At 40.0% G+C, this 16,214-nt stretch overlaps 2 protein-coding genes across 2 annotated transcripts; both read left to right on the top strand.

Moving 5' to 3' along the window:
• Positions 1 to 125: 125 nt before the first annotated feature.
• Positions 126 to 11,832, top strand: LOC103963156 (ras-related protein RABC1-like). Its single transcript, XM_009375936.3, has 6 exons — positions 126 to 379; positions 470 to 538; positions 1,470 to 1,535; positions 9,993 to 10,114; positions 10,655 to 10,783; positions 11,028 to 11,832. The coding sequence occupies exons 1-6, from the start codon at positions 235 to 237 to the stop codon at positions 11,136 to 11,138; spliced, it is 642 nt and encodes a 213-aa protein (XP_009374211.1). The 5' UTR covers positions 126 to 234; the 3' UTR covers positions 11,139 to 11,832.
• A 1,392-nt stretch (positions 11,833 to 13,224) lies between these two features.
• Positions 13,225 to 15,778, top strand: LOC103941268. Its single transcript, XM_009351463.2, has 3 exons — positions 13,225 to 13,617; positions 15,179 to 15,317; positions 15,418 to 15,778. The coding sequence occupies exons 1-3, from the start codon at positions 13,252 to 13,254 to the stop codon at positions 15,600 to 15,602; spliced, it is 690 nt and encodes a 229-aa protein (XP_009349738.1). The 5' UTR covers positions 13,225 to 13,251; the 3' UTR covers positions 15,603 to 15,778.
• The last annotated feature ends 436 nt before the right edge of the window (positions 15,779 to 16,214 follow it).

Below are 16,214 nucleotides of genomic sequence, written 5' to 3'. Positions count from 1 at the left end.
TTCCCTTAAAATTAATATTTTTTTTCGTAGGCCAAAATGTCCAAATAGCGTGCATTGAGTATTGAGAGCGAAGGAAGGAAGAAGAGAGAAGGAAAGGTTCCGAATTGGGAGCAAACTGGGTGGAAGTACGGAATTCCGATTGCATCCTCGGTTACTTGATTGATTGATTGATTGATTGATAGATCTGGGTATTGCATTGGATGTGTAATAGAAGATTGAATACAGGGAGGGTGCATGGAATCAGCGGTGGGTTCAAATCAAGCGGCGGAGTTCGACTACTTGTTCAAGCTGTTGATGATCGGCGACTCAGGCGTCGGCAAGAGCAGCCTACTCCTCAGCTTCACATCCGACTCCTTTGAAGACCTTTCGCCCACCATTGGTTTGCATTCCCAGTTTCCTCCTTTGCAATTTCTTCATTCGTTTCGTTTTTCTTTGCAGATTCTTCATTGTTTCCTTTTGGCGGGTGCAGGTGTTGATTTTAAGGTCAAATATGTTACTCTCGGAGGCAAAAAACTCAAGCTTGCAATTTGGGATACAGGTAAATCCCAATTCCCTCACTGGTTTGCTTCCTAATTTTATGGAGATTTATATATTTGTAGTGAACCTTCTTATGTGATATGATTTAGGGTTCCTATGTGACATGATTTAGGGGCCTTGTTTAATTAATTTTGTATGTTGTCATTACCCAAAATTGCACGATAAACTTAACGAAATTTCGGATCATTTATCAAAAGAAAGGGGTTGAATTAATCGAAAATATAGTGTTTTATAGGGTTGTTATATTATTAGATCACATTGTCCTTACTTAATGAAGAGAACTTTGATACATGTGTATCTATTCATTTTTTGCTGTGTTGACCAAGGTTTTGAAAGACGCTAGGTGCTAGTCGGGCGGTGGGTTGGGGCGTAGCGCCTAGGCGGCTAGGTGGGGCCTAGGCGGACTAGGCGGATTTAATTCAATTTCTTATATAACATACAAATAGGTGCCTACTTACACTCTAAAAAAAAACTGTACTTTATTGAGAATTTGGGAAAATTATAATTTAAGCCATCATGGCATTGACATCATCACACCCGTCTATGTGGAGAGATAGGGAGAAGGGAAACAGGAAACGACGAGAGATATAAGATGTGTTTTGAAAAAAAAATGAAAAAATAATGGAACCCTATACCCTGAATCGCCTAGCCACTGCATAGGCCGGCTAGCCACCGCCTAGCCCGCATAGCCCTTACCTCATTTTCCTTTACAGTTGAGCTCTGTTTTTGGCATTGAGACTTGCTCTATATGATCTTCTTGTTATTAATGCATGGATAAGCCCCATAATATTTGATATCCTTCACTGCTTATTTTGCTTAGCATTCAGTTTTCTTGTAAATTGGTTTTACATAGCTATCCTTCATCAATTTGTTTAGAAGGAGTAGGGCTTGGATGTCAATTTCTAAGAGGTTCTAAATGTTTATTTTCTCAGCTGGTCAAGAGAGGTTTAGAACCTTGACGAGTTCATATTACAGAGGTGCACAAGGGATCATTATGGGTAAGTGTTACCTACATCCATTTTTATTATTCTTTCAAGTGAAAAATGCAGATCATGACTTATTGCATTGTTGCGTATAGGATGCTGCCTCTGTTCTTGAACTTTTATGTGTGATGCATTAAATAGAATAATCTTTGGAACATGATCTGTATAGCTTCCCTATGATGCATTTGATGGAATGTTCGAAGACAGAGGCCATTAGCAAGATTTATATATTAAATTAGTGCTTGTAAATGAATTTCCAATTTTGTTTTAATACTGTTAAATGTGAAATTTTACCACCTCAACTTTGGGTCACATAACAAACTCATACCTTATCTTTTAAACATCACTATGTTATACATCAACTTACGAATTCGTTACAATGTTGGACCTTTGGTAGAAAATTGGTGAATTTTGTCTATTAACTGCTGATGAGGCATACGCGGGGCCCACCCCCTCGCCCTATGAAAAATTAATCAAATGTTAATAAATTAAAGATAAAATCATTTAAATTTTTTTTTATAAAAAATGTGGCACCCACCCCCAACAAACCCATTACCCTTACCCTTCTTCCCCAGTCCATCTGTCTCCCCCTTCCTTCCTTCTTCACAACCAAAACCGCAACCCACTCCCCACCGTGCCCTCACCTGCCAATGACCTCATATTGCCAATCAACCATGTCCAAGGCTAGGCTCACCACTTCCACCCCACACGCCTATTTTTTGACGAGGCCTGATGAGGTCTATTTTCCTTTAGGCCTATTTACCAGTTAACGATGTCGTTGCAGACGAGCCCCGATGACAGCATCAACTTCGCAAACCCGATCGAGTCCACCCCTCAGTCCTGGATTCACTTGAAATTGATCCTTTGGCCGCGAAGCAACTCGGCCAAGTCATGCGCATTGGCTCCACCTCCGCCCATCGATGTCTCCATCCCCCACATTAGCAAGCCTAATTCGGCCAAATGGGCAAGTGCCCACCACGATCTCGCCTTCCCTGATGATGATGGTGGCGAGGATGCTGTAAGGTCTCAATGTCCATGTCGGTCTTGTAGGACTCAACAACGATGACACTCTCGCCTTTGGAGAGGACGGTGAGGGTGCGGTGGTGGGGATTAGAGCGGAATGTGGTGGAGGAGGAGGCAGGGGAGGGGTACCATGGTAGAGAGGTCGTGATGGAGGAGGAGAAGGGAATGGTGATCTTGGAGAAGAAATGAGACAACACCATTGGAACAGATTAGGTGAAAGAGCGAATTGAATTGGGAGAGATTTTAAAATTTTAAAAATTTAATTAATTTTTTAGTCTAGTTGGGCAAGGTTACGGGCCCTGTGCATGCCACCTTTGCAGTTAACTGACAAATTGCAGATCTTTCAATGGAGGTATGACATTGCAACGAATTCGTAAGTTGATGTATGATATTGCAATGTTTAAAAGATGGGGTATGAGTTTGTTACGTGACCAAAGTTGAGGTGGTAAGATGTATCTACCCTTAAAAATATGTGTCCACCTGGTGAGAACCTGTCTTTTGTGCGAGCAGAAAATGGTCCACTCATGCCATGGCAAAGAGGCTTATTGGGTTCTTTATAGAGCAGAAAATGGCAATAGCAGATATTAATGTAATGTATGACTGAACACTCCTACAACATAACAGGACTCTCTTAGAAAACTTAAAGACATTGAATTGTTAAGAATTACAGAATTGATGCTTAGGTTGATGATGCCGAAGGTTGTTGGGGTGCATACGGCTTGGAATAAAAACCAGGGGGGTTTAGCCTAAATCCTCCTGGTTGGGCAGCTTGTTGTGGCTCCCTCCATTTGAAGTTTGGATGGTCCCTCCATTCGGCATTGTAAGTGTTCGAGTATGGGTTGTTTTGATTTTGTCCTTGGAAACCAATTGCATTGGCAGATTCCCACCCACCATTCTCGATTAGTTGAGGGCACTTGTCGGATGGATGCCCTTGAATTGAGTACACGCCACAAACTTGGTGTTCTTGTGCTTTTGGACCAATCACAACCTGAGAAACAAGAGAAGTAAGATTAGCAAGTTGTGATTGAATTTCAGAAATAGCACTCACCTCATTTACACTTTGTTGCCGTGGGGCTTCCCTTTGGCCCACTCCTTCATATTGTTGAGCGTTGAGCGCTCGGTTGGCTATGAGAATCTTGGCATCCCTTGGTGTTTTGTCCACTAATGCTCCTCCCGCTGATGCATCAAGCATTTGACGTTCGATAGGAAGGAGGCCCTCATAGAAATATTGAAGGAGAAGTTCCTCCTTCATTTGATGTTGAGGACATGAAGCTACAAGGCCCTTGAAGCGCTCATAATAAGCCGGGAATGTCTCACCATGATTCTGTTGAATACCACTAATTTTCTTCCGTAGGAGAATCACTCTCGAAGTAGGGAAGAATTTCTCCAAGAAAGCGCGCTTCATACTCTCCCCCGAAGTCACAGTTCCCGGGGCTAGTTCGTAGAGCCAATCTTTGGCCTTGTCCATAAGTGAAAATGGAAAGGCCTTCATCTTCAATATACTCCCATCCACAGTGACGGGGGTCATGCTCGAACAAACAAGATATAAGTGAAACCATAAGATGGAGGGAAAGGGCCCATGAAATCAATGCCCCAAACATCAAAAATTTCAACATTAAAGACAGGGGTTTGCGGCATTTGGTCCTTGGTACCTCTGTTACCCATTCGTTGGCAACGATCACAAGACATACAAAAGGTTCTAGCATCCCTAAATATAGTCGGCCAATAAAAACCACACTCTAGAACCTTGAGGGCAGTGCGTTGTGTGCCAAAATGACCACCACATGCATATGTGTGACAAAAGCTTAGAATTGAGTGAAATTCAGAATCATGCACACATCTACGTACAATTTGATCTGAGCAATACTTCCACAAATAAGGGTCATCCCAAACATAGAAACGTGCATCATTTTTAAGCTTAACACGTTGGTGCTTGTTTAGTTCATTTGGAAATTGTTTAGCCACCAAGTAATTCACTAAATCTGCATATCATGGTTCACTTACCTCAATGGATAACAGCTGCTCATCGGGAAAAGTTTCAGGGATAGGTACGGCATGTTCATGCTCCTCGTGGATCATTCGGCTTAAATGGTCAGCCACTACATTCTCGCTTCCTTTCTTATCCCTGATTTCAATATCAAATTCTTGAAGAAGAAGAATCCAACGGATAAGCCTCGGCTTTGCTTCCTTTTTCGTGAGCAAGTACCTCAAAGCTGCATGATCAGAATAAACGATTACTTTAGTACCAATTAAATATGGACGGAATTTATCTAAAGCAAAAACCACAGCTAGAAGTTCTTTTTCCGTCGTGGAGTAGTTCAATTGGGCATCATTGAGAGTCCGAAAGGCATAGTATATGACATGCGGCCGCTTGTCTCTTCTTTGTCCTAGAACAGCTCCTAATGCATAGTCGGATGCATCGCACATGAGCTCGAACGAAAGGCTCCAATCTAGAGGTACAATAATGGGGGCCGAGACTAGCTTCTCCTTGAGTTGGTTAAATGCCGAATTACACTCTTCATCAAACTTGAATGGCACATCTTTTTGAAGCAATCGGCAAAGAGGTACCACATTCCGAAATACCATGGGCTTTCCATGGAAGATCCCAACAAGCATCTCAAGGAGTTCGAGGTTGTTTGTTCGAGCATGACCCCCGTCACTGTGGATGGGAGTATATTGAAGATGAAGGCCTTTCCATTTTCACTTATGGACAAGGCCAAAGATTGGCTCTACGAACTAGCCCCGGGAACTGTGACTTCGTGGGAGAGTATGAAGCGTGCTTTCTTGGAGAAATTCTTCCCTACTTCGAGAGTGATTCTCCTACGGAAGAAAATTAGTGGTATTCAACAGAATCATGGTGAGACATTCCCGGCTTATTATGAGCGCTTCAAGGGCCTTGTAGCTTCATGTCCTCAACATCAAATGAAGGAGGAACTTCTCCTTCAATATTTCTATGAGGGCCTCCTTCCTATCGAACGTCAAATGCTTGATGCATCAGCGGGAGGAGCATTGGTGGACAAAACACCAAGGGATGCCAAGATTCTCATAGCCAACCGAGCGCTCAACGCTCAACAATATGAAGGAGTGGGCCAAAGGGAAGCCCCACGGCAACAAAGTGTAAATGAGGTGAGTGCTATTTCTGAAATTCAATCACAACTTGCTAATCTTACTTCTCTTGTTTCTCAGGTTGTGATTGGTCCAAAAGCACAAGAACACCAAGTTTGTGGCGTGTGCTCAATTCAAGGGCATCCATCCGACAAGTGCCCTCAACTAATCGAGAATGGTGGGTGGGAATCTGCCAATGCAAGTGTTCGAGTATGGCTTGGAATAAAAACCAGGGGGGTTTAGCCTAAATCCTCCTTGTTGGGCAGCTTGTTGTGGCTCCCTCCATTTGAAGTTTGGATGGTCCCTCCATCCGGCATTGTAAGTGTTCGAGTATGGGTTGTTTTGATTTTGTCCTTGGAAACCAATTGCATTGGCAGATTCCCACCCACCATTCTCGATTAGTTGAGGGCACTTGTCGGATGGATGCCCTTGAATTGAGCACACGCCACAAACTTGGTGTTCTTGTGCTTTTGGACCAATCACAACCTGAGAAACAAGAGAAGTAAGATTAGCAAGTTGTGATTGAATTTCAGAAATAGCACTCACCTCATTTACACTTTGTTGTCGTGGGGCTTCCCTTTGGCCCACTCCTTCATATTGTTGAGCGTTGAGCGCTCGGTTGGCTATGAGAATCTTGGCATCCCTTGGTGTTTTGTCCACCAATGCTCCTCCCGCTGATGCATCAAGCATTTGATGTTCGATAGGAAGGAGGCCCTCATAGAAATATTGAAGGAGAAGTTCCTCCTTCATTTGATGTTGAGGACATGAAGCTACAAGGCCCTTGAAGCGCTCATAATAAGCCGGGAATGTCTCACCATGATTCTGTTGAATACCACTAATTTTCTTCCGTAGGAGAATCACTCTCGAAGTAGGGAAGAATTTCTCCAAGAAAGCACGCTTCATACTCTCCCCCGAAGTCACAGTTCCCGGGGCTAGTTCGTAGAGCCAATCTTTGGCCTTGTCCATAAGTGAAAATGGAAAGGCCTTCATCTTCAATATACTCCCATCCACAGTGACGGGGGTCATGCTCGAACAAACAACCTCGAACTCATTGAGATGCTTGTTGGGATCTTCCATGGAAAGCCCAAGGTATTTCGGAATGTGGTGCAACAAGCTTGACTTCAACTCGAATTCATCGGTCTTGCCTTGGGCAGCCACGGGGTATTGAATGCATAATGGGGCGGCATTGGCCAATCCCGAAGCGGAAAGCTCCTTGATTGTTCGGTTGTCTGCTGCCATGTCTTCTTCACCCACTGTTATTTTGGGTTCTTCTTCGGATTCAGAAACGGACTCGGAACTTTCACTTGATTCGCTAGGTTTTGAGTTCGTTCTTTTTCGTCTCAATTCTCGCTCGAAATCGGCGTTAAAGCTCGAGATATGTTCACGAATCGGATGAGAACTCTGAGTCATAAACTAGTACCTAAAACAAGAAACAAAACAAGATTAAGAATTTGGAATAAAATAAAAACAAAAGAAAATAAAACAATCCAAGAGATTAGCAAAGTTGCTAATCCCCGGCAACGGCGCCAAAATTTGATGCGAGAATTATGCGCACACAAATTAAACCCTCTTTTTGTCAATTGTAGTGAAGTGTATAAGTAGGGATTGTTCTGGACCGGGGATTAGGAGGGATTGTTAATCACTTGGATTTGACTTAAAAACGTAAAAACACAATATAAAACACTATTTAATGCTCGAAGAAAGCAAAACTAAAAATAAGAAAGATTAAAACTAAGACTTCAACGAAATAGGGGGGAATTGGATTTGGACGAATTTAAACTAAAATGGATACTTGGAAACAAAACAAATTGTAAATATGGATTTGACGGAAATGAATGGATGGGAAGCTAGCTAAGGGGTTCATCTCTATACATGTTATACTTGCATACAAAACGATTTCTAATTGCTTTTCAATAAACCATGAATTCTCAACGCCCCGGGTTAATTAGGTCCGCTTAAATTAACCGTTAAGTTTTCCTTAAGTTAATGAATTGGATGATTGCATACGACAATCCAAAGCATTCCTCACAAGTTTCCTACATGAATTGCATAATAGAGATACAAACAAGAATCATTAAGCAACATGAAAACTATAAGTGTTGACGAGGCATTCGTTACTATGATTGCATGAAACTTATGCCAAGAATTTGTTTAACGCGATTGTTTATAAGCAACCTCCACTACTTGTGAATATAAGTTCATAACTATTACGTGAAACTCACTTATATTCTAGCGTCATATTCATGCATGAAAATTAAGCATTCATTCTTAATAGACATACATAAATAGGATATCAATCAAATAGTTAAACAAATTGAATTCACAACTTATGAAACGTAATTAGAAGTAATCAAATCATATTGCAAGCATAAACATATATTTCGAATCACCCCCTAGCTAAGGGGGGTTTAGTTCCTCATACTTACAAAACAAAGAGAATTGAAATTAAACATTGAAATCAAAGAAACACCTAAACATTCCAACAACTCAAACTTGAATTGTATGAACGTTTAGGCCCTCTTATCTTCCTCTTCGTTGTGGCACAAGGTCTAAGGAGATGTTTAGGGCTTTAAGTGTATGTGGAATGGAGTGGGGAATGGTTGGAGAGGGATGGAAATGGAAGAGGATAGATAGAAGATAGAAAGAAACCCACGGCAAGAATTTGGGAAATGGTGTGTTTGTGGTGTGTTGTGTATGAAATGAGGAATGAATTGAATGATTGGAATGCAAGGGCTTTTATAGGAGAATGAAGGTGTAAATGACTGTTTGTTTAAGCATGCAAGTGGCTAATTAATGATGAACAAACAGCTAGGAAAGCATATGCAAGCTGGAATTGCATAAGCAAGCTGGAAAGGTAATGGGATTGCACGGCATTGAATTGTTGTTGGTGTGTGAATGCATGTGTTGAATGATTAAAGTGCATGTGGGTGAATATGTAGCTGAAATGATGAAGTAGGAAGGTGGAAATGCATGTGAAATGCTGGAAGGGGATTGGGATACACGGCACAAGGGTGAATGGTGATGTTTTGTGTGTGAATGGTTGTTGTTTTGCATGTGAAGTGTGTGTGAATGTATGTGGGTTAAATGATTAAAGGGGGTGGAAGATGGCTGAATGATGGATTGAATAATGAGGCTCTAGGGTGGAATAAATGGTGATGCATGAGATGGAATGATGAATGAATGGAATGAAGTGTGTATGCACGGTTTTGGTGTGGAGAAAGGGGTGAATGTGCATGTGGCTTTGTGGTTGAATGATTAAAGGGTGCATGTGGGTGAATGTGTGGCTGATTTGTGGTTTAATTAATGAAAGAATAAAGGGTGCATGTTTGAAGGATTAAAGGGACATGTGGGGTGTAATGCATGTGGCTTGTTTGTGGTGAGTGAATGTGCACGGCAAGGGGAAGATTTCTTGATGGTTTTGGGGTTGTGATACATGTGAATGCATGTGAATGGTAGCTAGGGTGTGTGATGATGATTGCATGTGGAATAAAGAATGAATGGTGGCTGAATTGAAGGAATGCATGTGATGCATGGCAAGGTCTTAGAATGGGCTTAAAATAGGGTTGTTTTTTATGGAATGGATGGTTCTTTGCATGGCTATAAGGGAGAGAATAAGAGAGAATGGGCTAGGCCCTTTGTTGTATGTCCTAAAGTGCATCAATGGCCTTCAATTTCGTCCATCCTTTTGGATCCATGGATAAGCTATCCAATCCATGCCCAAAAATGCTCCAAATAGCCTCAAAATGCACTTTCTTGCTCCCTAAGCCCTTAGAACCTGAAAACACACAAAAGAAGCATAAAGGACTAAAATAACTATGAATTAACAACATAGATGCACGAAAACAAGCTAAGTAAATCGCCTAAATATGCTCCTATCAGTTGACTCTTTGGCTTAATAGAAACTTGTAGAATAACTCTTAAACTTACTTATGCTTGTATTTTATTTCACTCGAGTGGATATTTCTTTCTAGAATTAAAAAGTTTTGTTAGATTTTGGCAAAGTGGTCTTAATCTTGGGCTACAAAAGAGATGATAGCATATTTTAAATCTAGTTAGTGGAACAAACAAATTTTAAATGTAATTAGAGGAAAGCAGTGGCTATTCCGTAATTTTAAATGTAGTTTGTGGAAAGAATTTTGTTTGGCCTGTTATCCCTCTATTTTCATTTAGATGAAAGATAGTACATTCAGAACTTTGGTGGAACTTTTTGGTGAAACTTTTAGAGGATAGGTTATGGGTCTTATCACTTTGAAGTTAATCGTACTAACACATTTGTCATTTATGGTGATTCAAGGATAATAGTAACAGTTACAAGTATTAATTTGTTTTTTGTTACCCCAACAGTTTACGATGTAACGAGGCGAGAAACATTTACAAACCTTTGTGATGTATGGGCCAAAGAAATAGAACTCTATTCAACAAATCAAGACTGCATCAAGATGCTTGTTGGGAACAAAGTTGACAAGGTATATTCACTGTTCCAATTTGAATTTCTCATGAGAGGTATTGTTTAATCATTTTGGGGGAAGCAGGGGGAAGCCTTGTTGGCTTGGGGTCGTCCTTGCATATTAGGTTGTAGTTAAAGAAAGCGAAAAGGATCAAGACATTATCCTTCTTTCTAAGAAGATAAACAGGTTAGTGGTAGAATTTAAATCAGATTTTCAGGATAGTTATAGTTGGAAATAATGTCTTCAGCGTCTGGTTTACTAACTACAACCTGTTCTGTATCACGCTACTGTTACATACTAAATGAGGGTTTTAGAGGCTGTTCTGCCTCTCTTATTTGATTTTGATTTTAAATTGTAATTGCGTATCTATTCTGTCTTGTGCGACTGTTGCATTACCACAAAATGTCCAGTTTTCTATTTTACAGCTCCCTCACTTATTAGGCACTTGGCATGTATGTTCGGTGAACATTTGAGTTGATAAACACAGGCAAGATTACAGGTCAAGTTCATGTGAGGTCCCTATGTTTATGCACCTAATTCTCAATCCTTGTTTTCCAGGAAAGCGACAGGGTTGTAACAAAGAAAGAGGGAATAAATTTTGCTAGGGAATCTGGGTGCCTCTTTATTGAGTGCAGTGCTAAAACTCGAGTTAATGTGCAGCAGTGCTTCGAAGAGCTTGTTTTAAAGGTTTAGAGAACTTCAATCTCGTAATCTCATTTATTGTGTCTGCATCAATCTATGAAACTCATTAATTGAGAATAAATATTTTGGAAAAAAAAAAATATAAAAGAAGAAAGAAAGCAAAATTGTTCGCAAAGGCAATCGTTGATATTTAATTTGCACAAAGAATTATTGGTTGAATTTCTAATAATCTTATTAAACAAAAACGAATGATATTTTAATGAACTGATGGCCTGATATTCTAATGCAGATTCTGGATACTCCTAGTCTCTTAGCCGAGGGTTCTAAAGGGGTGAAGAAGAATAACATCTTTAAGGAGAAACCGCCACAGTCCGATGCATCAACCAGCGGTTGTTGCTGAAGCTTACACACCTGTCTTAAGCATTTCAGATCTCTAATTAGCACTAAATTGGTCCCTCTGTCACTCAAGGAATTACTCATTGTATGAATTGCAATTCACTTGTAAAATATAGCTTATCTGATTTCTTCCTCATCTTTTTGGTTTCTTTTGGACTAATTTATGTGTACAAACAGAATTAAAATTAATATATTGTCACAGGCCTGAAGAATTACTGATATAATACCAGCATGAAGTAAATATAAGAAAAGATTCTTCTCACTTTGATGTAGCGTTCAACTTAAATATATATATTTTATTTTGGGGGGAATAGGACATTCTTTTTCAACTCATTGCATTTGAGTTTAAATTCTTCCTTTTTTTTTTTCTGGTGCATATTAAATAATGATATCGTTTGTAATTATAAAAAGACGAGCAAAGATCGATGTCGCTAATTTGGTAGCTGTCTTGTAAGTACTTGCACCGAATATCCAAATCTAAGGATCTGTTTGGAAGTGTCAATAAAATAACTAACAGTACTTACAAATCACCAAAAGCATTTATGACCATATTTGTCAGAACAAATTAGACGTACTTCTGGCTTCAAAAAAGCAAGAGAGCACTTGCATTAGAAGTGGGCTTGCCCAAGCCTAGAAGTTCGCACGGCCCGTATGTGTTGAGTAGCCTCAGCATTTTGCTGGGCCACCCGTTTGTCAGCCATCATCTCGCCTCGTGACACGAGCCCAACAACTCATTTTCAAATCTGATGGTCACAATTCAAACAGACCATTGGTTATCCAACGGTCCACATTTAATTTATTTAATTAATAGTTTTATATTTATAAATTTATTTGATTCTAATGGTTGAGATCTAATATGGTCAAATCTAACGGTAAAAAAAGGTTCTAATTGTCCAAAATTAAATCCAACAGCTAAATTAATTAAAAAATATTATTTCATTGTGTTTCATGAGTTTTATGGTGTCGGTTTAGTGATTTTTTAATATTTATCGGAATCTAAATTGTAACATCCCACATCGCCCAGGGGAGTGATCCTTAAATGTATATTCTCATCCCTACCTAGCACGAGGCCTTTTGGGAGCTCACTGGCTTCGGGTTTTGTAGGAACTCCGAAGTTAAGCGAGAAGGGGGCTAGAGCAATCCCATAATGGGTGACCTACTGGGAAGTTGCTCGTGAGTTCCCAAAAACAAAACCGTGAGGAAATGGTAAGCTCAAAGCGGACAATAACGTGCTATGGTGGTGGAGCGGGCCCAAGAAGTGATCTGCCCCGGGCCGGGATGTGACAATTTGGTATCAGAGCCTAACCCTGGGCGTGGTGTGCCGACGAGGATGTCGGGCCCCTAAGGGGGGGTGGATTGTAACATCCCACATCGCTCAGGGAAGTGATCCTTAAATGTATATTCCCATCCCTACCTAGCACGAGGCTTTTTGGGAGCTCACTGGCTTCAGGTTTCGTAGGAACTCCGAAGTTAAGCGAGAAGGGGGCTAGAGCAATCCCATGATGGGTGACCCACTGAGAAGTTGCTCGTGAGTTCCCAAAAACAAAATCGTGAGGGAATGGTAAGCCCAAAGCGGACAATATCGTGCTACGGTGGTGGAGTGGGCCCAGGAAGTGATTTGCCTCGGGCGGGGATGTGACATAAATACTTTTAGGTTAAAATGTTCATAAAATTAAATTAGGATAGTCTACATAATTTTTATTTTTAGTTTTAAAAAAAGAACCCACTTCAGAAAAAAAAAAAAAAAAAATTAGCCTAAATTCATTCTTTAATAATCTCGGGTCAAGAATTTAACCTAGAATGGTTGGAGCAGAAAAACTATTTCTAGGTTAGCACTTAAATTTTTTGTGTTAAATTTTTAGGTTTTAACTCAAAGGGTTGGCAATAGTCTAATAAAATTGGATTTACAAAAAAAAAAAGGAATTGTTATTGGCACTCCAAAATTCTCATTTTACACTCCAAACTTTCTATATTTAGAAAGAAAAATACATTTGTCAAGAATGTAAAATGAGATTTTTGAAATGCCAATAACACTTCCCAAAAAAAAAAAAGAAAAAAAAAAAAGTATAAAGTTAGGAGGCAGAGAGGCTTTGCCAACAAAATTAAATCAAAACAATATGAGGGCATGTAAAGCACCACCCATTCCCCATCTTCTCCCGACCTCTTCTTCCTCAACTCAACCAGCAAACGTAAAATGGCCATTGCTGAGCAGGCGCTTGGTTCTCTTGTCACTTCCTTTGTCTACTTTTCTGCTCCCAAGTAAAGCTAGCTGTAGTGTCACCAACAGTACCAATGTAAATTCAACAACTCCTTCTGGTTCCACTTCTTCTGCTCTCACAAGCTTCAACCCGATAAGCGCTGCTGAGAGAGATGCAAGCGATGCAATTTCTCGAAGAATATCGGATGCCTTGGAGTTGTTGGAGAAAGGGAGGGAGCTACAGGCTCTGGGTGACTTTGACCAAGCTCTTGTCTGTTTTACTCAGGTACTCACTCACTCACGTTACCACTACTACGTTTTGCCTGTTGCCTGTTGCCTGTTTCTGTCAAAAGTTAACAATGGCAATTATATTTTTATCCGAAAGCAAGCTGCCTCGTATCATACAGTACTATCATTTCATTTCTTTTAATCATTTCGGAACCAAATAAACCGTTAACTTGATTGAATGAAGCCAATGGTGGACTTGAAACTCCGGTACGGACATGACTCACCTGTTAAAGCTACGTGGAATTATTGAATTTTTGATGTATAGTTCATGTGCAAATCATTTACAAGTTGGAACATATATAGAGAAGGGAACGGAGGACACAGCCTCCAATCAGTCCCCAATCAACGCCCTAATTTACTCCGTGGAAGACTACTAACTATTTTATAATAACTAGGAAACATGATCCCTTAATTGTAGGCTAAAGTAAACAATCTCTTGACTAAAGTACCTAGCCCTAGTCAAGAGTTATACAATGGATATAACAGCTAGCTCCAAAAAGGTATAACTGTGATTGATTTCCAGCATTCCAGCCGAGAGTTGCTTCTTCCAATAGCCTCCAATCTTACAATCTTCCAACAGGAATTGATTTGATCTCGTGCATGCTTCTCTTCTCTTGTTTTGGCGTATGAGTGTATGCATGTGTGTGTGGACGTGGTTATTGGAAATGCCACAGAGTAGTGCACTAGAGAGAGAGAGGGGCTGGTCTTACTCTTATAGGATAGCGTTTTTATCTAGCAATATCTATGAAGATGCATGGTCCTTTGTCAAGCCATATGTAGCTTCTCCTATGGTTTGCAAAATAAAATTTTAGTATTCCTCGCACGTATGAGGTCAGCTGTTATTTGTGATCTCTATGGAATTTGTGGGTCAATAGTATGACAAAGTTTTCTTAATTGATTTTTATGTCCAAATAAATCAAAGCTTTCAAAAACTAGTTCAATTATTTCCTTGAATGCGTGTATGGCTGGACGATAGGATACATCTCCTGCCATGTCATGGTGTTTTTGTTGTTACATAGCATGTAAGAAACATATTTCTCATATTTCAAATTGATCTTCCCTTGGGTTCCATGGAATGTGCTTAGCTACGATGGACCTCACCGAAAAAAACAAAAAAAGGAGAAGAAATACAGCAGTTTCAGCTTTAGATAAGCTGCATAACGGATGGATTAAATAGTTCACCTGTTTTTGTGTTCTATTTTATAATCTTCCGCTGCCTACAAATTAGAGAAATTAGGAGTGTTTGGTCAGTTAACTCTCAGAATTATATAGTTTTGCTGTGTGTCTAATAATCATTATTGCTCTGCCTTTTTGAATCATCTCGACAGTTTGAAATGTGCAAATCTTGTGTTTCAGCAACCAACTACCTTATGTCATTGTCGTCATCATGAATCATGATGGTTTGGTTCCTTGTTTAAAAGTCGCCTTGTCTTTGGTGCTTTTGTGCATTGTTTCAGTTCTCTAATCAAGGAACATTTTTGCACCTAGCCATTACTCAGAGAGACAGACGGGTAGAAGAAACGAGTTTCACAGTTAACGTTGTCTTTATCTCATTTCAGGTGATTGAGAAGTACAATGACTTTGCCTTTTCAGACTATGCAAGAGTAGGCAGATCCTTGGTTTTGTATGAGGTTGGCAACAGAGAAGATGCAATTGCAGAGATGGAGGATGTTTCCATATCTTTGAAGGGATATCCAGGTACCCACTTGAGTAGATATTACGTTCCTTGCCTAAGCTAAGCCCGAAAAATTCTCTCAATTTCTAACGAATTCATTTTTGTTTTTTGGTTTTTCTACAGAAGTGCATGCAGCTCTAGCAGCAGCCTTGTATGTCGACAAACACGCCCCACTGCTAGCAGAAAATCAGTTCACAATTGCAACGCTTCTTGATCCTCACTATACGGACCTCTCATATGTCAAAGAAATGAAGCATTGGCCTCCAAGTTTGGTTAGTTCATTGCAGCACTTCATCACACTTTCCTAGTAGAATTATGTTTTATGTAATTCTGTTACGAACTACTCAACAGTCACGGCGATGTTTGGTATCTATTGGTCACCTACAAATTGTAAATACTTACGCTAAGAAATATTATCATTGTAACTTACGATATGGTTTCCGGTGATAAACCAAGTGAAAACGAATGAATCTTTCTTATACAAGGCTTCTTGTTTTCGTTTGGCTACCAGTCCTAACTCTAGGGCCGCGGGCTTCTAACATCGTCTGTATCTTAGTGATTGAAGACACAGTTCGTTCCTTTTTTTTTGTATTTTCTACTTTAATATAATTTTGACGCTACATTATGTATCAATTATTGCTGAACATAATTATTAGTCAGTGTACAGAGTGAAAACTCTGGCTTGTTCCGTCGAATTCGAGTGTGAATCCACCTTAAGTGGTAATGTCTGAGTTTAGGTAACCCTCCGAACCTATTGGTGTTAAATCAAGTCAAAATCGTGAATTGTAGGATGTGTTCATATCTTTGTTCTTCAACCCTCGGTTTCAGACGAATAAATCCGGAGAGGTCTCATCAAATCTGAGCTAAAACTTGACAAAATTTAGGTGCCTTAGACTCGATTTAGTCTCCATTAAATCTTA

Source organism: the organism of the source record quoted next, unplaced genomic scaffold (genome assembly GCF_019419815.1).
Source record: "Pyrus x bretschneideri cultivar Hongxiangsu unplaced genomic scaffold, Pyrus_bretschneideri_v1 Contig124, whole genome shotgun sequence".
Classification (NCBI taxonomy): Eukaryota; Viridiplantae; Streptophyta; class Magnoliopsida; order Rosales; family Rosaceae; genus Pyrus; species Pyrus x bretschneideri.
The sequence above is the reverse complement of the archived record's forward strand: the minus strand, read 5'-3'. Positions and strand labels throughout refer to the sequence as shown.